The 22153-nt window shown below is 33.2% G+C and overlaps 1 protein-coding gene and 1 non-coding gene across 3 annotated transcripts in view; one reads left to right on the top strand and one right to left on the bottom strand.

Annotated features, from left to right (window-relative positions):
- Rb1 (RB transcriptional corepressor 1) overlaps positions 1–22153 on the top strand; it is a 155476-nt gene that overhangs the window by 3592 nt on the left and 129731 nt on the right. For both annotated transcript variants that reach the window (XM_026393653.2, XM_026393652.2), the window contains exon 2: positions 3–129. In XM_026393653.2, the coding sequence (XP_026249438.1) occupies positions 3–129 (127 nt within the window). The remainder of the gene's footprint in view (positions 1–2; positions 130–22153) is intronic.
- On the bottom strand, positions 19525–19594 carry Trnaa-agc (transfer RNA alanine (anticodon AGC)). Its single transcript has one exon. It is a non-coding gene; the product is annotated as a tRNA-Ala (tRNA).

Below are 22153 nucleotides of genomic sequence, written 5' to 3'. Positions count from 1 at the left end.
AGGCTTGAGTTTGAAGAAACCGAAGAACCTGATTTCACTGCCTTATGTCAGAAATTAAAGATACCAGATCATGTCAGAGAAAGAGCTTGGTTAACTTGGGAGAAAGTTTCATCTGTGGATGGAGTATTGGTAAGAATTTTCTTAAAGCTCTTTGAAAAAAAAATGTTCTCATTTAAAAAATAATTTCAAATCATTGTAGAATATTTGGAAAATAGAAAAAAAGGAAATAAAAATTAGTAATAATTCCATTACCCAGAGGTTACCTACTTCTGATAACATGAAAGTGTTTGGAAAAAATCTCCACAAATAAACCTCCTAGTGAAGTCTTTTAAAGCAAATCTTAGGTATTGGATTTTATTTGTAAATACCTCACTATGATGTACAGACTTTAAAAAATATCTTCTAATATGCAATCAGTGCTTAGAATCAGTCTTAGAATTAGTTTTGTTAGAATTCAGGATCTTTGATAATATCTTGATACATTTCTTCCAATTTTTCTTTGTGTGTGTGTGTGTGTGTGTATAAATATATAACAGCAGAAAATAATTGCTGTTGTTTTTATATGTACCAGGATAACATTCCAAGAACTTTGCAAATAAGTCATTTAACATTTCACTGAGATATGAAATATAAGATCTTTATATTTTATATTTAAATGTGCAATCTTCATTTTATGGATGAAGACACTGTACAGAGAGGTTAAGTAACTAGGCCAAAGTCCCTAGAAAATAAGATCTCAAAATACAAATTTAGAATCATATATATAGTTATATGTAGTTATCCATGATTTTTTATCTTGCTTTTTTGCATTTCAAGTATCATGAACATTTTTTTTGTTTTGTTATTGACTTTTTTTAGTAATATAGTTTCTAATGGTAGTATAATATTTTATCTAATAGATATATTTTAGTTTGGTTCTTAGTGGTATTGGACATTTAGTTTTTTTCCCCCCAACTTTTGGTATACAGGCACAAAATAATTTGAGAAATAATTTTGAAATTATTTTTAAATTTGTGAAATAAATTAATTTATGGATATCTGGCATTTTTTCTTACAAGTTGGATTACTGAGTCAAAAGCTATGCATATTTTTGTGACTTGACAATTATTGCTAAATTACACTCCAGACTGACACTTTGAATTTACTTTATCATCATCATAGTATAAAAGCACATGTCTGTCTGTTTTTACTAATCAGATCAGCACAGCAAAATATGTTAATATCCCATCTTTAAAAATCCTATTAAACATTCTCTCAAAACTGGATATAGTGGTTCATGCCTGTGATCCAGCAACTTGGGAGGCTGAGGCAGGAGGATCACAAGTTTGAGGCTAGCCTGGACAACATAGCACAATCCTGTTTCAAAATAAAATATAAAAAGAGCTGGGAGTATAGCTCCATGCTGGGTTCCATCCCTAGAGCTTAAAAACAAAACAAAACAAAATGAAGCTCTGCCAGTAAAAAAGAATAAGTTTCATAGTTTTAAAGATCTGAACATAATCTCAAACTCCTTATTTATTTATTTTAAAATATTTTATTTTTTAGTTGGACACATACCTTTATTTTATTTATTTATTTATTTTATGTGGTGCTGAGGATTGAACCCAGGGTCTCTGACATGCTAGGCGAGCACTCTACTGCTGAGCCACAAGCCCAGCCCCTCAAACTCCTTATTTAAAAGAAGAATACTAAAGTGTTTTGGATATATGACTTGGGTATTATCACTCCAGAGTATCTAGTACATATTGCCACTGACTTGGGTACTTTGTGTATAAAGATGTTTTTGTGTATATGCAGCTAAAGGGAGTCATAGCTCTGTCACCATTTCCTCTTTCTAAAATATTTTAATTTTCAGAGAATTTGGAAGGACTAGCTACTTAATAGAAAATATTAGTGAATACAGCTCATTTCCAATTTATAAGTGTATTGTGTTCCAAATCTGTTTGCAAGTTGTTTCCATCCTAGTTTGTACAGCTTTTTTTGTTGTTGTTGTTTTAATACTGAACTGTAACAGAAATAGTTTTAATAGCAGAGGCCCTTTTGTGCTTCAAACTTGAATACATATACAAATAAATGGGACTTTCTTACCCTACCCTTTTCTCTTCCTGGATTTGTCCCTTCCTTCCCTGAGAATTGGCATCTTTATTATTTCCTGATGATACTCATGATGGGGAATGGGACATATCAAATCATTCCTGGTTGTGTCCTGAAAGCAACAAAGCAATTTCATATTACTTCTGGGATTTGGGATATATTTTTACAGATTGTAACAGAAGATGATGTTCTTTTGTCTTATTATAATTCAACAGAACCTTTGGTTGAAGTATTATTTTGAATGATAGTGAAGTTTTCGAGGATTGGCCTGAGAATTAAACCTCTCTTTATACAATAATTTCCAAGGGAGAATTTTTTCTGAGAAGCAAATGTTAGGACACATTATGATACAAATTTTATGACACTTTTCTTTTCTTTTTTTTGGAGGGTGGTATTAAGCATTGAACCTAGGAATGCTTAGCCACTGAGCCATATCCCCAGCCTTTTCATTTCTTATTTTGAGACAGGGTCTTGCTACATTGCTTAGGTCCTTGCTAAATTGCTGAGGCTGGCTTTGAATTTGTAATCCTCCTGCCTCAGCTTCCGGAGCCACTGGGATTACAGGCACGAGCCACTGGGATTATACACGTGTGTCACCGTGCCCAGCCAGTTGTCCATTTTCTTTGAAGCAAGAAGAGGAATGTAATAACTTGAGGGACTTTTAGCATTTCAAAGTGGATGATGCTTATTGGAATATAGGATGTGGAGTCAAACTGAACTGTTTCAGGTCTCAGATATATCATTTATTATCTCTATAATCTTGAACAAGTTACTACAAATCTCTTAAGATTTTTTTTTAATCAGTGAAAGAAGCTAATAATAATTTCTGAATTTTGGAATCTTATACAGATTAAATAAAATTAATGCATATTAAACACTTATTAGTGTCCGTGAGTGAATATATTAGGTCATGCAAGCAGAATATTTCACTTAAGAATTAATTACCCTGGAAAATTTTGTTACTAGTATAATTTTTAGGAGAACTTAAGAATCAGTTAAAATAGTTGATTTTTTTTTTTTTTCGCAATGTTAGGGATTGAACCCAGATCTTTGCACTCGTGAGGCAAGCACCCTACCACTGTTACATCCCATCCCCTAAATGGTTGAATTTTTAAATGCATGTTTAGTGATTTTAATGTGGTACTTTTATTTAAATTCTTATTTTTAAGTTCTTTTTAAAAATATTTTTTTAGTTGTAGTTGGACACAATGCCTTTATTTTATTTATTTTTATGTGGTGCTGAGGATCGAACCCAGTGCGTTGCAATGCTAGACAAACGCTCTACCACTGAGCCACAACCCCAGCCCCTTAAGTTCTTTAGAGTGAGAAAAATTGTTTATGCATACATGAAAGCATATATTAAAGGGATATAGTGATCCTTTTAATAAAAATTTTATGATACTTTGTCTAAAAGACTTTTTAAACAACATTTTAATATGGTATATGATTACTGTCATAAAGTTTCAATTTTCATTAATAAATCAACTAGGAGTGCTGTTTATATTGTGACTTACAGTGAATCAGTTGTTAGAATTTTGGTTTTCTTTCTGCATCTTGAATGCCATTATGGTAAAATGGAAAAGATGTTGGACTTCAAGGCAGAAAACTTTAGTTGTACATTAATTCTCCCTTGTCTGAGGTTCTGCTTTGCACTACAGTGTCAGTTACCTGTGGTCAACTGGGATCTGAAAATATTAGATGGAAAATTCCAGAAATAAACAATTCCCAGTTTCAAGTTTCATGCTGTTCTGAGTAGAATGGTGAAACCTCTCACCGCCTCATTTCATCCTCTGGAGATGTGAATCATTCCTTTGTCTAGTATATCTATGCTATATCTGCTGCTTGTTGATCAGTCACTTAGTATCCTTCTTGGTTATCAGATTGACTATCATGGTATCATGGTGCTTATGTTCAGGTTACTCTTATTTTACTTAATAATAGCCCCAAAGTGTAAGAGTAGCTATGCTGGCAATTTGGACTTGATAGGGAGAGGCCATGAAGTGTTTCCTTTAAATGAAAAGTTAAAAGTTTGTTATAGATTGTATATGTATAGCGTTACCTCTGAGATCCTGTAAGTTTGGTTCCAGGTCACTGAAATATTTATTTTATGACATCTAGAATTGAGAATCCTTTCCAGAAAGTTTTCAGTTTCTTTGCTTAGATCCATCAGAGGGATTTATGGTAACTATAGCCTTACAAAATAATGTCTGTCTTAAATAATAAGACTTGGAAGTCAAATTAGTCTGTGATCTGTGGGCTGCTAAATGGATTTTGTTTTAGCAGGCATGAAAAAAAATTAATCTTGTTGTACATCTCCGTCAGAGCTCTTGAGTGGAACTCTTGTTGTCAGTCAGCAATAATATTTTGAAAGGAATCTTTTTGTTTTTGTTTTTGTTTTTTTTTTTGAGCAGTAGTTCTCAACAGTGGGCTTCAAATACTTAGTAAGACCTGTTTTAAACAGATGTGGTGTCATATGAACTTTTTTATTTTTGTTCAGGTAGAGTATATTTTGAGAATAATTCTTAAGGTTCTAAGATTTTCAGAATGGTAAATCAACATTGGCTTCAACTTAAAAGTCACCAAATGTATTAGCCCCTAACAAGAGAGTTACTCTGTCCTTAGAAGCTTTGAAGCTATGCATTGTCTTTTCCTCTCTAGCTATGAAAGCCCTAGATGGTATTTTCTTCTAATATAAGGCTGTGTTAGCTTTTTTTCACTTGACCAAAATGCCTGACAAGAATAATTTAAAGAAGGGAAGATTTATTTTGGCTCATGTCTTGAGAGGATTAAAAAAAGTCCATGGTTGGCCAGCTCTATTGGTCTTGGCTTGAGGTGAAGCAGAGCATCGTGGCAGAAGGGTATGGTGGAGGAAAACTCAGCTCAAGTCAGTAGGGAGGCTGTGAGACCAGGAGAGAGGAAGGCGCTGGGGAGAAGATAAACCCTTCTAGGACCCACCTCCAGTGATCTATTTCAACCAACTAGGTCCTACCCTTGAAACCTTTCTGCACAGAGGATCATGCTTTCAAACATATGAGCTTTTGATGGCTTTCCACATCCAAATCATAACAAGGGCTGTTTTGTCTTTATTGAGAATCTGGTATTTAATGTAGTCAACCTCATCAGTTATCTTAGCTAGATCTTATGGATAACCTGCTGGAGCTCCTACATCAGCCCTTGCTGTTTTATCTTGCACTTTTAAGTTACAGAGATGGCTTCTTTTCTTCATGACCCAAACTCTTCTATCTTCAGACTTCTCTTTTGCAGCTTCCTTACCTCTCTCAGATTTCATATAATTAAAAGAGTTAGGACTTTGTTCTGATCATATTTAGCTGGGTTGATATTCTATCAGTTCTACCAAAACTGTCTCCATATCAGCAATGGGGCTGCTCCACTTTCTTATTATTTGTGTTTTCACTGGATTAGCACTTTTAATTTCCATCAGAAACTTTTTCTCTACATTAGCAGCTTGGTTGACTGTTTAATACAAGATGCTTAACTTTCAGTTTACTTAGGCTTTTGATGTGCCTTCCTAACTAAACTTGTTCATTTCTAGCTTTGAGTTTAAAGTGAGGGATGCACAACTCTTTCCTTTCATTTGAACACTTAGAGGCCATTGTAGTTTTATTAATTGGCATAATTTCAATATTGTTGTGTCTTAGGGAAGAGGGAAAGATTGAACAGTCAGTGGAACAGTGAGAGCACATGTTTATCATTAAGTTATCTTATATGGGTGTAGTTCATGGTTCCCCCAAACATTTATAATACTAATATCAAAGAGTACTGGATACAATCACCATAATAGGCAAAATAATAATTAAAAAGTTTGAAATATTGTGAGAATTATCAAAATATGACAAAAGAGACATGAAGTAAGCACATGCCCTTGGAAAAATGGAACCAGTAGACTTGCTTTAATGCAGGCTTCTCACAAGCCTTCAATTTATAAAATTCTCAATATCTGTGAAGTGCAGTAAAACAAAACACAATAAAATGAGGTATGCCTGTAGAGGCTTAATTTCATCTCATGATTCTGGAGACTGAAAACCCAAGATCCACATCTGGTGATGATCTCATGTTGTGCTTTTTAACCTGGTGAAAAAGCAGAAGGGCAAGTGGGAACGTGCAGAAGAAAAAATTACGAGAATGGTTTCCCTTTACAGCAACCTGTTCTTGTGGTAACTAATCTAGTCCCATAAGAGGAAAAGCCGACTCCCTTGAGAATTAATCCAGTCCCAAGAATGACAATAATCCCTCTGTAAACCCTAATTTCCTCTTAGAGGCCCCACCTTCCAACATTGCCCATAATGGCAATAAAATTTCAACAAGAGTTTTAGAGGGGACAAACCAAATTCAAAACACAGCAACTTCCCTGGACTCCCAATTCTTTCTAGGCAATTCAGAAATCATTGTTTTTTCCCTTGGTTTCTTCTTCCTTGCACTGCTGCCTAGAATCTTTTTCTCTTAAACTGTAGTGTTTGTGGGACTCACATCTTATGATTCCTGTCTTTTAGGGATCACTGTTATTTATTGCCTAATGTCTAGTTTCTTATTTCATTTATTTCCTGGATTTTTAGTTTTTTTCAAGCCAAACAATAAATATATTCCATGTTACTCTATTATAACTCGTAGCAGAAATCCTCAGTTATATATTTTTTTATGATTTTTTGTGCCTTCCCTTGGTCAAGTTCTTCACCAGAGAGGTACATTTGTTCAGTTAATGAACATACATTAACATATCCTTATCACTCCTGCATCCATAGTTTGCATCATGGTCTACTCTTGGTAATATACATTCTATGGATTTTGACAAATACATAATCATATGTATCTGCCATTGTAGTATCATTCAGAATAGTTTCACTGCTCTAAAAATCCTCTGTGCTTTGCCTATTCATTTTGTCCTTGCTCTAATACCTACCTTTGTACTATCTCCATAGTTTTGCCTTTTCAAGAATGTAATACAGTAACCAAATAGTATATGGTCTTTTCAAATTGACTTCTTTCACTTAGTAATATGTATTTAAGTTTCTTCAATGACTTCTCATGCCTTGGTGGCTCATTTTCTTTCTGAATAATATTGTATTGCTTGTGTATGCCAGTTTACTAATTCATTCTATTGAAGAGTGTTTTGTCTTCTTCCATGTTTTAGCAGGTATGAATAAAGCATTAAAAACATAATATGTGCAGTGTGTGTGTGTGTGTGTGTGTGTGTGTGTGTGTGTGTATGTGTGTATGATTGTAAGTTTTCAGCTCCTTGGAGTAAATGCCAAGGAGCATAATTGCTGGATCATGGTAAGAGTATGTTTAGCTTTATAAGAAAATGCCAAACTGACTTTCACAGTGGGCTGCACCATCTTGCATTCCCAATATTATGAATGAATTGCCGTACATTCTTGTCAGCATTTGATGTTGTCAGTGTTTTGGATTTTTTCCATGCTAACAGATATGGTATGGTATCTCATTTGAATTTGCAATTTTCTCATGGCATATGATGTTGAGCATCGTTTTCATGTCTTACTTGCCATTCACATAACTTCTTTGCAATGTATGTGTTTAGATCTTTTTTTAAAAATTTTTAATCATCTTGTTATCTTATTGCTGACTTTTTTTTTTCTTGGCAGTGCTGGGGATTGAACTCATGACCTCATGCACGCTAAGCGACTGCTGTACCCCCAGTTCTGTTTAGGTGTACCCACATTTCTGTAGTTGAATTTTAAGAGTTCTTTGCGTATTTTAGGTAATATAGTCTTTTACTAGATATGTCTTTTGCCACTATTTTCTCTCAGTCTGTGGCTTATTTTCTTTTTCTGTTGACGATGTATTTTTCAGAGCCAAAGTTTTTACTTTTAATGCAGTAGAACATGTCAGCTTTTTCTTTTATGAAATGCCTTGGTTTTATATCTAAAATGCCATCCCTAAGGGCAACTAGATTTTCTGCTGTTTTATTTTCTAGGAGTTTTATATTTTTACATTTTACCAATGTAAAATTTTACCAGATGCCAATCTCTGATTCATTTTAATTTTTGTGAAGAGTATAAGGAAGTCTGTGTGTGTGTGTGTGTGTGTGTGTGTGTGTGTGTTTTGTACAAGGGTTTCCAGGTGTTCCAGTACTGTTTGTTGAAAAGACATCTTTTATTCATTGTATTGCTATTGCTCCTTCACCAAAGATTAGTTGACTATATTTCTGGGCCCTATTTTCTTTTCTGTTGGTTTAAGTTTTCACCAGTGTTTCACCATCTTTACTATTATAGCTTTATAATAAGTCTGGAATTTGAATGCTGACCATCCACCAACTTTGACCATCTCCTTCAATATTGTGTTGGCTCTTCTGTGTCTTGTATCTCTCTTTGTAAATCTTTAACATCAGTTTGTTGATACACGCAAAATAACCTGTTGTGGTTTTGTTTGGGATGAGATTGAATCCACAGATCAAACTGAGGTAAGTGACATCTTGACAATATTATCTTTGTATCCATGAACATCTATATTCTATATCTCTCCATTTATTTATATTTTATTTCTTTCATTAGGATTTTGTAATTTTCTCATATAGATCTATACATTTTGTTAGATTTATGATTAAATACTTCATTTATGATGCTAATGTACATAGTATTGTGATTTTTATTTCAGAGTCCACTTCTTTGTTGCTGGTGTATAGGAAAGCAACTGACTTTTTTATACTAACCCCATCTCCAGCAACCCTGTTATAATTGCTTATTATAATTGTTATTAGTTCTAGTAGTTTCTTTGTTGATTTTTTAAAATTTTTTTACATAAATAATCATTATCTGAAAACAAAGACAATTTTATTTTTTTTAAATAAAATTTTAAAAATGCCTTTTATTTTCATCTTTTGTTTTATTGCATTATCCAGGACTTGTGGTATGATATTGAAAAGATTAATTAAAAATTACCTTCTTCCTAATTATAGAGGAAAAGCTTTTAATCTCTTATCAATAAGTATGATGTTAGTTGATGTTAGTTATAGGTTTTCTATAGATGTTCTTTATCAAGTTTAAGAACATTTCCTCAGTTTAAAGTTTGCTAAATGTTTTTTAAAATTTTATTTTAATTAGTTATATATGATAGTAGAATACATTTATGCAGCTTGATATAATATTCATATATGGAGTATAATTTTTCATTTTTCTCGTTGTACATGTTGTAGAATCGCACTGGTAATGCAGTCATATGTGTATTTAGGATAATAATGTCTGTTTCATTCTACTATCTTTCCTACCCCCATACCCCTTTCCCTTCCTTCACTCCCCTGTACTAAGGTCACTCCTCTGTACTTATCTAAGGTCACTCTATTCTTCCTTAGCTCCCGACCTCCTTATTATGAATTAGCTTCTGCATATCAGAGAAAACATTAGGCCTTTGGTGTTTTGGAATTGGCTTATTTTGCTTTTGCTAAGCATTTTTTTCTAATTATTATTTTAGTTATCAATGGATCTTTATTTTATTTTATTTTTGGTGCTGAGAATCTAACTCTGTGCCTCACACATGCTAGGCAAGTGCTCTACCACTGAGCCATGACCCTAGCCCTTTGCTAAGCATTTTTATCATGAATGGATATTGGGATTTTTGTCAAACACCATTTCTGCATCTATTGATAGAATCATGTAATTTTCTTTTTTATTTTTTTATGGCTTACATTAATTATTTGAATGCTAAGCCAGCCTTGCAAAGCCCCACCTAGTTGAGGGTTTTAATACATTGTTTGCTTTACTAAAATTTAGGATTTTTGCATCTATTTTCATGGTGACATTGGTCTGTAAGTTTTTGTTTGTTTTTCCCTATAATATCTTTGTCTGGTTTTGACATTAGGGTAATGCTGTCCTCAGCAATCATACAGTGAATTAGGAAATATTTCCTCTGCTTCTGTCTTCTGGAAGAGATTGAGGAATGTTGGTATAATTTCTTTAAGTGTTTAGTAAAATTTATCAGTGAGCCCATCTGGGCCTGGAGCATTCTATTTTAGAAAATAATAGGGCTGGGGATGTGGCTCAGCGGTAGCACGCTCGCCTGGCATGCGTGCGGCCCGGGTTCGATCCTCAGCACCACATACCAACAAAGATGTTGTGTTCGCCGAGAACTAAGAAATAAATATTAAAAAAAAAAAAAAGAAAATAATAATTGATACTGTTGATTTTGGGTCTATAAATATGAGCTTATTGTATGGTGTATTTTTTGTGTTAGTTTTGTCAGATTATATATTTAAATAAAGTAGTCATTCCATTTAAGTTATCAAATATATGGGGATAGAGTTGTTTATATATTTCTTTATTATCCCTTTAAAGCTAAAAGTTTCTGTAATGACTTCCCCTCTTTTCTAATATTAATATTTTGTGCCTTTATTTTCTTAGTCTGCCTAGAGGTTTATTGATTTTATTGACTTTTTATGAAGAACTAGCTTTTGGTGTCATTGATTTTTCTCACATTGCTGTTTTCAGCTTTACTCATTTCTATCCTATATTTTATTACTTCTCTTCTTCTACTTACTTTGAGTTCAATTTATTTTGACTCCCTAAGGGAGAAGTTAGATTGTTGATTATAGATCTTCTGCTTTCTTAAATATATGAGTTCATGTATAAATTTCCCTCTTGACACTGTTTTCACTGCATTTGACAAGTAGACAAATTGTATTTACATTCAATTTAGAGCAATAAGCAGTTTTTGTAATTTTTAGAAGTATTTTGGGATTTTCCATGTATCTTTTAATTGTTGAGTGCTAGTTTAATTCCATTATGGCCTCAGAGCATTCACTGTATGATTTCTATACTTTTGAATTTGTTAAGGTTTATTTTATGGCCCCAGATATGGTGTGTCTCAGCGAGTGTTCCATGTAAGCTTCAGAAGAATTTGTACTCCAATATTGTTTGATGAAGAAGTTTATAGATGCCAATATAATCCAGTTAACTGATGGTATATAAGAGTTTTTCATATTTTTTCTCTAATTATCTTTTCAATGTCTACAGGATATGTAGCCACATTCCTGCTAACATTGGTAATTTGTGCCTTCTCTTTTTTCTTGGATTATCTGGCTAGAGGTTTGTTCATTTTTTAAAAATATTTATTTATATATTTTTTAGTTGTAGGTGGACACAATACCTTTATTTTATTAATTTTTATGTGGTGCTGAGGATCAAACCCAGGGCCTCACACATGCTATGTGAATGCTCTACCCCTGAGCCACAAACCCAGCCTTAGAGGTTTATTGATTTTAATATATTTTTTTCAAAACCTAGATTTTGTTTTTCTGTTTTCAATTTTATTGAATTTTGCTATTATATTTATATATTTTTATTATTTGATTTTTTTGGTGGCGGGGGGGACCAAGGATTGAACTCAGGGGCACTCAGTTACTGAGCCACATCCCCAGCCCTATTTTGTATTTTATTTAGAGACAGGGTCACCATTGCTGAGGCTGGCTTTGAACTCAAGATCCGCTTGCCCTTGGACTGGGGTTGTGGCTCAGTGGTAGAATGTGTGCCTAGCAGATGTGAGGCCCTGGGTTCCATCTTCAGAACCACATAAAAATAAATAAAATAAAGGTATTGTGTCCAACTACAACTAGAAAATAAATGTTATAAAAAAAATTTAAAAAAGATCCTCCCGCCCCAACCTCCCGAGTCACTGGGATATAGGTGTGCACCACTGCGCCTGGCTTGATTTGGTTTTAATTTTTTCTTTCTTTTTTTTGGTGGTACTAGATATTGAACCAGGGACACTTTACCACTGAGCTACTTCACTAGTCCTTTTTAAAATTTTTTGAGACGGGGTCTTAATAAGTTGCCAAGGCTGGCTTTGATGAAATCCTCCAGCTTTAGTCTCCTAAGTAAATAGGATTATAGGTGTGCGCCACCGTGTCCAGCTAGTCTTAATGTATTTATTTATTTTCTGTAATTTCTAAAGGTAGAAGATATGTCTTTGATTTGCGCATTTTATTTATAAACATATATATATATATATACATACATATATATAATCCTTTAATGTAATAAGATTTATGTACTATAAGCTGTTAATGTTATAAAACTTCCTCTAAGTACTACTTTAGCCACATTCCACATATTTTGGTATGTTGTGTTTCTGTTTTCATTCAGTTAAAAATATTTTCTAATTTCCTTGTGACCTTTTGATGGGTTATTTAGAAATACATTGTTTAATTCCCAAGTATTTTTCTATTTTTCTGGGTATATTTCCATTGTTGACTTATTATTTAATTCTGTGCTTTTTAATTTCTTTATAACTCTTTAAAATTTGTTGCGGTTCATTTTATATTGCAGAAAATGGCTTATTTTAGTGAATGATCTATAGATATTTGGAAATATATATTCTGTTATTATCATATAGAGTGTTCTGAAAGCGTTAATTAAATTGGGTGATCATGTTTCTTAGATCCCTTAGGTGTTTTATTGATTATTGAGGGATCATGTGATATTGTACATTAACAGTATGAAGGACAAAAATCATCTGATCATCTTAGCAGATGTTGAAAAAGCATATCCTTTCATAGTAAGAACTCTCAACAAAGGTATATCAGGAATATATCTCATCACAATACAGGCCACATATGATAAGGCCACCATCAACAGCATACTCAAAATACTCTGGTGAAAAGGTAAAAGCTTTTTCAGTAGTATCAGGAAGAAGATGAGAATGCTGCCTTTTTGCAGGGGAAGAGGGTCCTGGGAATTAAACCCAGGGGCATTTCAACACTGAGCTACACCCCAAGTCCTTTTTATTTTGAATCAGGGTCTCACTGAGTTGCTGAGGGTCTCACTGAATTGCTGAGGCTTGCATAGAACTTTTGATTTTCTTGCTTTAGCCTCTAGGGTCTCTGTGACTACAGGTGTGCACCACCATTCCCAGAAAGATGCCGAGTCTTGCCACTTCTGTTGAATATGGTGCTTGAAGTCTTAGAGCAATTAGGCAAGAAAAAGAACTAAAAGTCATCCACATAGAAAAGGAGGAAATAAAATTGTTTCTTTTTGCAAATGACATGAAAAAAAAATATATATATATATATATTTTCACATACACACACACACACTAAAAACTCCAATAAAAACCTGTTAGAGTAAATAAATTCAATAAAACTGTAGGATACAGAATCAATATACAGAAATCAGTTGTGTTTCTACACAACTAACAATGACCTATCCAAAAAACAAATTAAGAATACAATCCCATTTACCATAGAAGCAAACAGAATAAAATACTTAGGAATAAATTTAATCAGGGTGGTAAAAGATTTGTATGCTGAGAACTATAAAACATTGATGAAAGAAGTTGAAGAAGACAAATAAATAAAAAGATATCCTGTATTCATGGATCAGAAGAATTAATATTGTTAAAATGTTTATACTACCAAAAGCAACATACAAATTCAGTATAATCCCTATCAAAATTCCAATAGCATTTTTCAAGGAAATAGGAAAAAAAACACCTTAAAATTCCTATGGAACCACAAAGACTCCAGTAAAAAAGCCATATTTTTTCTTTTTCTAAGCATTAGTTTTAATTGTAATTATTAGCACATATTAATTATACAAAATAGTTGTGAAATTTTCATGATGCATATAACTCACTTTGATTGTATTCACCCTCTTTTAAAATTTTTAAAAATATTTTTAGTTGTTGATAGACCTGTATTTTATTTATTTATTTATTTATATATTGGTGCTGAGAATCAAACCCAATGCCTCACACATGCTAGGCAAGTGCTCTACCGCTGAGCTACAACTCCAGCCCTAATTTTTTTAAAGTTTTTTTTAAATATATTTTTTAGTTGTCAATGGACCTTTATTTTGCTTATTTATATGTGGTGCTGAGAATTGAACCCAGTGCCTCACACATGCTAGGAAAGAGCTCTGCCGTTGAGCTACAACCCCAGCCCAGTAGAATGTATTTTGACTTTTTATATATACATGGAATATAATCTCCCATTCCTGTGCTTGTACATGATATGGAGTTACACTGGTTGTGTATTCATATATGAAATAGGAAAGTTATGTCTGATTCATTCTACTATCTTTCCTATTCCTATCCCTCACCTTCCCTTATTCCCCTTTGTCTAATCCAATGAACTTCTCTTTCCCCTCCCCTACCCCTTATTGTGTGTTAGCATCCGAATGGCAGAGAGAACATTTGGCCTTTGTTTTTTGTGATTGGCTTATTTCACTTAGCATGATAGTGTCCAATTCCACCCATTTACTGGAAAATGCCATAATTTCATTCTTCTTTATGACTGAATAATATTCCATTGTGTATATATACCACATTTCCTTTATCTATTCATCTGTTGGAGGGCATCTAGGTTGGTTCCATAGCTTAGCTATTGTAAATTGAGCTGCTGTTAAGTATTGATGTGGCTGCATCACTGTATTATGCTGAGTGGGATAGCTGAGTCAAAAGGTGGTTCCAGTTCCATTCTAAGTTTTCTGAGGAATATGCATACTGTTTTTTGTTTACCCTCTTTACTCTCTGTTGCCATCCAGTCCCCTTCTCCTTTCCTAATAGTCCCCATTCTACTTTGTTGTCATTACTTTTTTTTGATTCCTCACATGAGAGAAAACGTGTGATACTTGTCTTTCTCAGTTTGACTTATTTCACTTAACATAATTATCTCCACTTCCATCCATTTTCCTAAGAATGAATGATTTTGTTTTTACTGACTAATATTTCATTGTGTATATATACCATATTTTCTTCATCCATTCTTTATCCATTCAGCATTTGGGTGATTCTGTAACTTGGCTATTGTAAATAGCACTGTGATAAATATAGGTAACTAGGCATCTCTATTGTATGCTGATTTTTATTCCTTTGGGTATATATCCAAGAGTGGTAGCTGGATCATATGGTAGTTCTATTTTTATTCCCACAGTGACTATACCAGTTTACAGTTCCACAGCCTAAGGATTCTTTTTTCTCATATTCTTGCCTGAATTTGTTAATTTTTCTTTTCTTGACAATGGCCATTCTAACTGCAGTGAGCTAGAATTTCAGTGTAATTGATTTGCATTTCCTTGATGACTATAAAGATGTTGAGCATTTTTTTTCATATAATTTTTGGCCATTTATACTTTTTCATTTGAGAAGTGTCTGCTCAGCTCATATGCCCATTTATTGATTGGATTACTTGTTTTTTTTGGTGTTAAATTTTTTGAGTTTTTCAAATACTCTGGATATTATTCCTCTCTCAGATGAACAGCTGACAAAGATTTCTTCCCATTTAGTAGGCTGTCCTTTCATTCTGTTGATTGTTTCCTTTGCTGTACAGAAACTGCAAAAGCAAGATTGAGTCAGAAATACAAGGTTGGAGGCATCATACTTCCTGATTTAAAATCAGTTAACAAGTTATGGTAATCAAGAGAGTATAGTACAGTTTTTTTTTTTCCTCCCAAGTAATAGTGGGAGCAACTTTTTTGAGGGTTCTGTTCACCTCCCAATGGACCCATTGCAAAAATTTAACCCAACCTCGACCCAGGAGTCTTTTCCGATGTCTGAAAATGAAGAAAATTCAATGGACTCTCATCTGGTCAGTTCAGAAATGCTAGTAAGCAACTTCATGACGTAACTCTGAATCCTTGTGCTAAATGCCCTTGCCCTCTGCCAGAAGGTCCACCCCAACTTCAGGACAGAAGTGAGAGGATCTTATGGGAGGTCAGGAGTGGCTTTCCCAACAGGCGGCGGTGAGGAGTCTAGACATTGTTATTGGCACGGAAAGAACAGGTGGAAAAATGAAGATATCTCTTAAGTCTTGAAAGAGAACAACGAAGAGACAACAGTCTTAAGGGAGTTCAGAGTGAATCACTAACTGTACCATTCAAATGTACCTGCAGTTTTTGTGTATATCATGGATGGGATCCTTCTGAGAATGCTAGAATAGGATATGATTATGACACAGAGTCAGTATAGGTGTAAATTGTACTTGTTCTTCATGATGGTAATTTTAGGCACACTATGCTTAGACTGCATACTAATGATTTTGAATAGCTTATGTATGAGTTCTGTAATATCTTTATTCTTTTGTGTCCATTTATTTATTTGTTTGTTTATTTATTTATTTATTTTGGTGTTGGGGATCTCTTCATGCTTTAAGCCATCTCTTTTTTTTTTCCATTTTTTTTTTTATTGGTTGTTCAAAACCTTACACGGTTAAGCCATCTCTTAATGCCAGTAATTTATAAGGAATCTGAGCAGTTAAAATGTACATAAATGACTTCAATATACTTAAGTTTTTTTTTTGTTTTGTTTGACTCAAAGAAGTACCAATAGGTCTCAAATCTTCCCTTAGATTTTAAAAGCCTGAAATCTGTGAAATAAAACTCAGGAACTGGAAGAGATGTTAAGAGAATATTGGATAGTTTGACTAGAGTGTAATAATTAGAGTAGATAATTCAATTTTCTGGTTTTCAAAAAATTGAGTTGCCATAAAAGGAAATTTTGATGTGCTGTTTTAATTTTCGGTAGGAAATAAATGTGCACATAGAAGGGAAAAAAAGAGTATAGTACTAGCATGAAAACAGACACATAGACCAATATTATAGAACATAAATATATGCCCAGAAATAGACCCAAACATACATGGTCAACTAATTTTTGACAGAGGCACAAGAATACACAACAGAGTGGTGGTAGTGGGCGGGGGAGGATAGTATTTTCAATAATGGTGCTAGGAAAACTGGATATTCACATGGAAAGAAGTGAAATTGGATTCTTATCTGACCCCACACAAAAATCAAAATGTATTAAAGACTTAAACGTATTACCTGAAATGGTAAAATCCCTAATTTCCAAGTCAGTTACATATCATCTGTATAGAAAATGAGGTCTGTGATATTATTTCTTTGTGTGAGTTACCCTTGCTGATACTACTAGTTTGTTATCAGTTTGTGAATGGGATCTTAAGAAATTAGTAGAACCAAAATCTTATTTTACACTTTGTGGTTTCAATTACTGCTAGTTTCTCTGTCCATACTTAAAAAAAAAAAAAGAAAGAAAATAAAAAAGAAAAAGAGAAAAAGTCAAAAGTCAAAAGCCATTCTATCCTACATCAGAATATGGTCATTTGCCAAAACTTAAAAAAAAAAAGTCGTTTATCACAAGTTGGTGGTACTAGGCTCTTAGAGTACAATAGTAAATTAAATATAATTTTCTGCCTTCAAAATGTTTGTAGACTAATTGAGTAGGAACAAATGAACAAGCAAGTGACTGCCAGTTCAGTTATGCTTAGGCAGTCCTGTGCATCTACTTTTGTAGGTGTTCTCAAAGGAAAGAGTCTTAGGTGCTCATCTTTTGGGCAGATGTCCAAGTAAATCTGAACTTGCCAGGTATATTTTTTATGGGAGTATAATCACTCTCTCCACAAAGTTATTATATAACTGTATGGTTGATTCAGCTGTTGTTTACCCAAGCATGTCTTGTTAAAAATGTAATTGAGTTCAGACAAGAGTTAGTTTATGTATTCCTTTTCATGTGCTACTTCTGCATTTTGCTTCTGTGACCAAAATTAGAATGTTGTCAGATGATGCTACACAAGCATGGGGAGATTTTCTGGCATATTAACATGTTATTCCTAATGTTCATACATCAAACCTAGGTGAGAAGGAAATCTAGGCATAGAGGATATAGGCAGTTCCTTTTCCTATTTTGTTGTACTACCATTCTGTGATACATTGAACCATATTGCTAGTCATTCATTAGTCTCATGAATTATGTGTAAAGATGTGTCCTTTTGATCCTGACATGGAGAATATATTTCTAGTGGCTTATCTTCTTCTTTTATTTCAAAAATATAGACTGGAGAAAATATTATTTTAACTTGTTGATTCAATTCAGTTCATGTTATGATAGTTTAAGTAGTATGTAGTATGTTTACATGATAATTATGTCACCACTTGGTGGAGCTATTTTACAAGTAAGTGTGTTACAAAACAAGAATATATAAATTGTCACTAATTAGGGGTTATCATTAGGGTGGTTCAAATGAAGGTAAACTCTTCAAAGGTTGATTGTAGTTCTTTATTTAAATTTTAATGCATATAAATTTGATGTTTTAAAGATTTTGAGGAAGCACGTTCTTCATTTTTCTTTCCTGCTTTAAATAAATTTAGCATTTTTTTTTTTTTAGTGACTTCACTTTTCTCCTGTTTACAATTGTAGGCAATTTAGAAAATATATCTAGGATTAATGAAGAAAATGAAAACCATAGATTATTTTACCAACTCTAGAGCTAAACATTAACATTTCAATATGTATTTTTTTTTTGCATTTCCTTTCTTACCTTTTTCCCCCCACAAAATTGGAATAAATATATACAAATAATTTTGTATTCTGTTTCCTTTTTTTCCTTAACATTTTATCTTGGATATTTTTCTGTGTCCTTCTAATTTTCTTTGAAAATTAGGACTCCTAAAACAGGACATGTTTTAGGAGTCTTAAGTTATTCTATGACATGGCTACAACATTTATTTCATTATTGTATTTTAAGATATTTAAGAATCTCCCACTATTTTTACTATTTAAATGATTCTTTGAATGTGTTACATTAAATCCCGACTCTTTAATTATTTTAAGTCAATAAGTTCTTTGATATAAAACCGAAATTTTTAAGGATTTTGATACATATTAACAAAACATCCTTTAGTTGATACTATTCTGAGTTTTGGCATTTTAAAATACAAACAAAATATAATACAATATAATAATACAAGCATACAAAAGTATGTTTGTTGAAAAGTACTATTTTTTATTGCAAAATGCATGTTCTTTGTCCATATTTCTCCCAAGTTTTACTGTCTTTTGGTGATTGTTTTGGCTGAATAAAAATTGCTTTTTTTTTTAAAGAAATTTTACACTAATATTCTGAGCTGCCTTTCATATAAATTTTCAAGAAAAACATCAGTTACGGATTTTAGGTTGTAAATTGGAAAATAAGGCCTGGAACTTAAAAGAATAATCAGTTGGTGAAGCAGAATGAGACATATGAACCGCCTGTAATGGGGATAATAGAGATGCTAGGGGAGTGGATAAGATTCTTGAGAAAAAGAGAATGGTGAAAAACAGCCCTTGAAGTTAAGAAGCACTGAAAATGTTGTGAAATACAATTGGCGATAAGGATATTAGAACTAAGGAAAGAAGTTTTACGGGGACTGAAGGAGAAAAATTGTTAATGGTGTTAAATATTGCATTGAGAACTTTGAAGACCTAGAGAAGAACTCTGGTAAAATAGTATTGTGAGAGAGGTGTGTGTGAGGAGATTCAGTGTGTGTGCCCTATGAGAATGTATACGGTTTGTATATGAATAGTAAGAGGTGGGTGTGTTTAGTGAGGGGGAGTTTGTATATGCAGTAAGGACAGTGGCTAAATACTGTCCAGAAGTAGAAAGATGCTATGTTTGTTTTACCCTTTCTTTGGTGGTACTGGGGATTGAACCCAGGGCCTCATGCATGCTAGGCAAATGCTCTACCACTGAGCTACATCCTGGTTTTTTAATTTTGTTTGTTTTTTTTAAAGGGTGATGTAAGTTTATTTGAAAGCAGAGAAAGAAACCGAGAGAACTATTAGAGAAATTTCAAAAGACAGGAGGAATTAGTAAAATCGAGGGGGATGCTGACAATGTGATCTAAAGTGGAAGGAATTCAGAGTTTTGAGAATGGAGAAAAATGTCCATTTGTCAAAATCAGAAAAGAAGAAATTTATAGGTGAATTTTCAGAGATAAAATGCATAGTCATTTTGGGGAAAACTAGAAGGTAAATGGAATTAAAAATAACTTGATGTGGAAAAGAATTAAAAATAACTTGAGGCTTTAAGTAGTGACTCTTCAACCTTTTCAATCAAATAGAAATAAAAACCAAAGTTAAGAACATAGACCTCTTGGTGAAGGTGATGAGATTAAAGATTTCAATAATGAAAATGTTAAGAATTATAATAAGGAAAATACTTAAAGAAATGGGATAATGTTAAATTGAGTGTTAGGAAATTTGGTTTTTAGGTGTGTGACCTTGCATGTCTATCTTGAGCCAGTGTTAACTCTAGTCTTTAGTCTTTGAATTCATACAAGAAGAATAAAAGTTGAGATTGCCTTTCAGATAGAAAAATCTTGAATTAACTCAATTAAAAATGGACAAAAAATACAAAGCTACAGTAATCAAGATATCGGTGGTTACTGGTGAAAAGGAAGATGGGTAGATCAATGGAACAGAACAGAAAATCCAGAAAGAGGGTACAGAAGGTGGCACACTTTTGTAAATCCGGTGAGTAGGGAGATTGAGACAGGAGGATTTTGAGTTCAAGGCCAGCCTTGGCAACATAGCAAGACCTGGAAACCAATATCCCTAATGAACATAAATGCAAAATCCTTAAGAAAATATCACAGCTTTGTGCATTATAGCCAGTGAGGTTTTTTCCGAGGTACAACTTTTGCTAATTAAAAACTTAAGAAAATATCACACCACATTCAAAAACACATCAAGGAGATAATATGCCATGATTGAGTGGTTTTTATCCCAGGAATGCAAGATTGGGTCAACATACACAAATCAGTAAATAGAATTCACATAAATAGAATTAAGGAAAAGCATCATATGATCATCTCAATAGACGCAGAAAAGGCCTTTGGTAAAATACAGCACACATTCATGTTAAAAATACTGGAGAAACTAGGGATAGAAGAAATTACTTCAATATTATAAAGGCTATGTATGAAAAACCCAAAGCCAACATCATTGAATGGAAAAAAACTAAAAGCATTTTCTCTAAACTCAGGAATAAGACAATGATGTTCTCACCACTTCTATTTATTTAATATAGTTCTTGAAACTCTAGCCAGAGCAATCAGCAAGAGAAGGAAGGTAAAAGGATACAAATAGGAAAAGGAGAAACCGAACTATTTCTGCTGATGACATGATCCTATATGTATAAGACTCAAAAATTCTACCAGAAGACTTCTAGAACTGATGAGTGAATTCAGCAAAATATCAGGATACAAGATCACACTCATGAATTGATAGCTTTCCCATACTCCAATAGTTATTCAGCTGAGAAAGAAATCAGGAAAACCATCCCTTTCACAATAGCCCCTAATACAAAAACAAAAACAACAGAAACCTGGAAATTAATCTAATCAAGGAAGTGAAAAATCTCTACAATGAAAATTATAAGACACTGAAGAAAGAAATTGAAGAAGACCTTAGAAGATGGAAAGACCTCCCATGTTCTTGGATAGACAGGATTAATATTGTTAAAATGTCCATACTATCAAAAGCAATATACAGATTCAATGCAATTCTCATCAATATCCAATGATATTCTTCACAGAACTAGAAAAACCAGTACTTAAATTCATTTGGAAGAATAAAAGACTTGCAATAGCCAAAGCAATCCTCAGCAAGAAGAATGAGGCAGGGGTCATTCACAATACCTGATCTCTCATTTTTTTTATAGAGTTGTAGTAACAAAACCAGCATGGTATTGGCATCAAAATAGACATGAAAATCAACAGAATAGAATGTAAAATAGAGACAAACCCACATACTTACAGTGATCTGATACTTGACAAAGATGCCAAGAATATATGTTGGTAATGGGAAAACTGGTTAGCCGTATGTAGAAGAACGAAACAAGAGTCTTCTTTCAGAGAAGACAAATTAAAGTAGATCAGAGGTTTATGAATTAGACCAGAAATCGTGCAACTACTAGAAGAAAACATAGGGTCAATACTGCATCATATTTTTGTGGGCACTGACTTCCTTAACATGACCCCTAAAGCTCAAGAAATAAAACCAAGAATCGATAAGTGGAATGTCATTAAATTAAAAAGCTTCTGCACAGTAATGGAAATGATTAAGAGTGTGAAGAGAGAATGGGAGACACAGAATGGGAGAAAATCTTTGCCAGTTACCCCGCTTGGGATTAGTATACATAATATATAAAGAACTCAGAAAGCTTAACATAAAAAACTCCAAATAACCCAATCAGTAAATGGGCAAAAGAACTAAATATCCATTTCTTAAAAGAAGAAATGCAAATGGCTCCATATAT

Source organism: Urocitellus parryii, chromosome 2 (assembly GCF_045843805.1).
Source record: "Urocitellus parryii isolate mUroPar1 chromosome 2, mUroPar1.hap1, whole genome shotgun sequence".
Taxonomy (NCBI): domain Eukaryota; kingdom Metazoa; phylum Chordata; class Mammalia; order Rodentia; family Sciuridae; genus Urocitellus; species Urocitellus parryii.
Note: the sequence above shows the minus strand (reverse complement) of the source record. Positions and strands in the feature narration are given on the sequence as shown.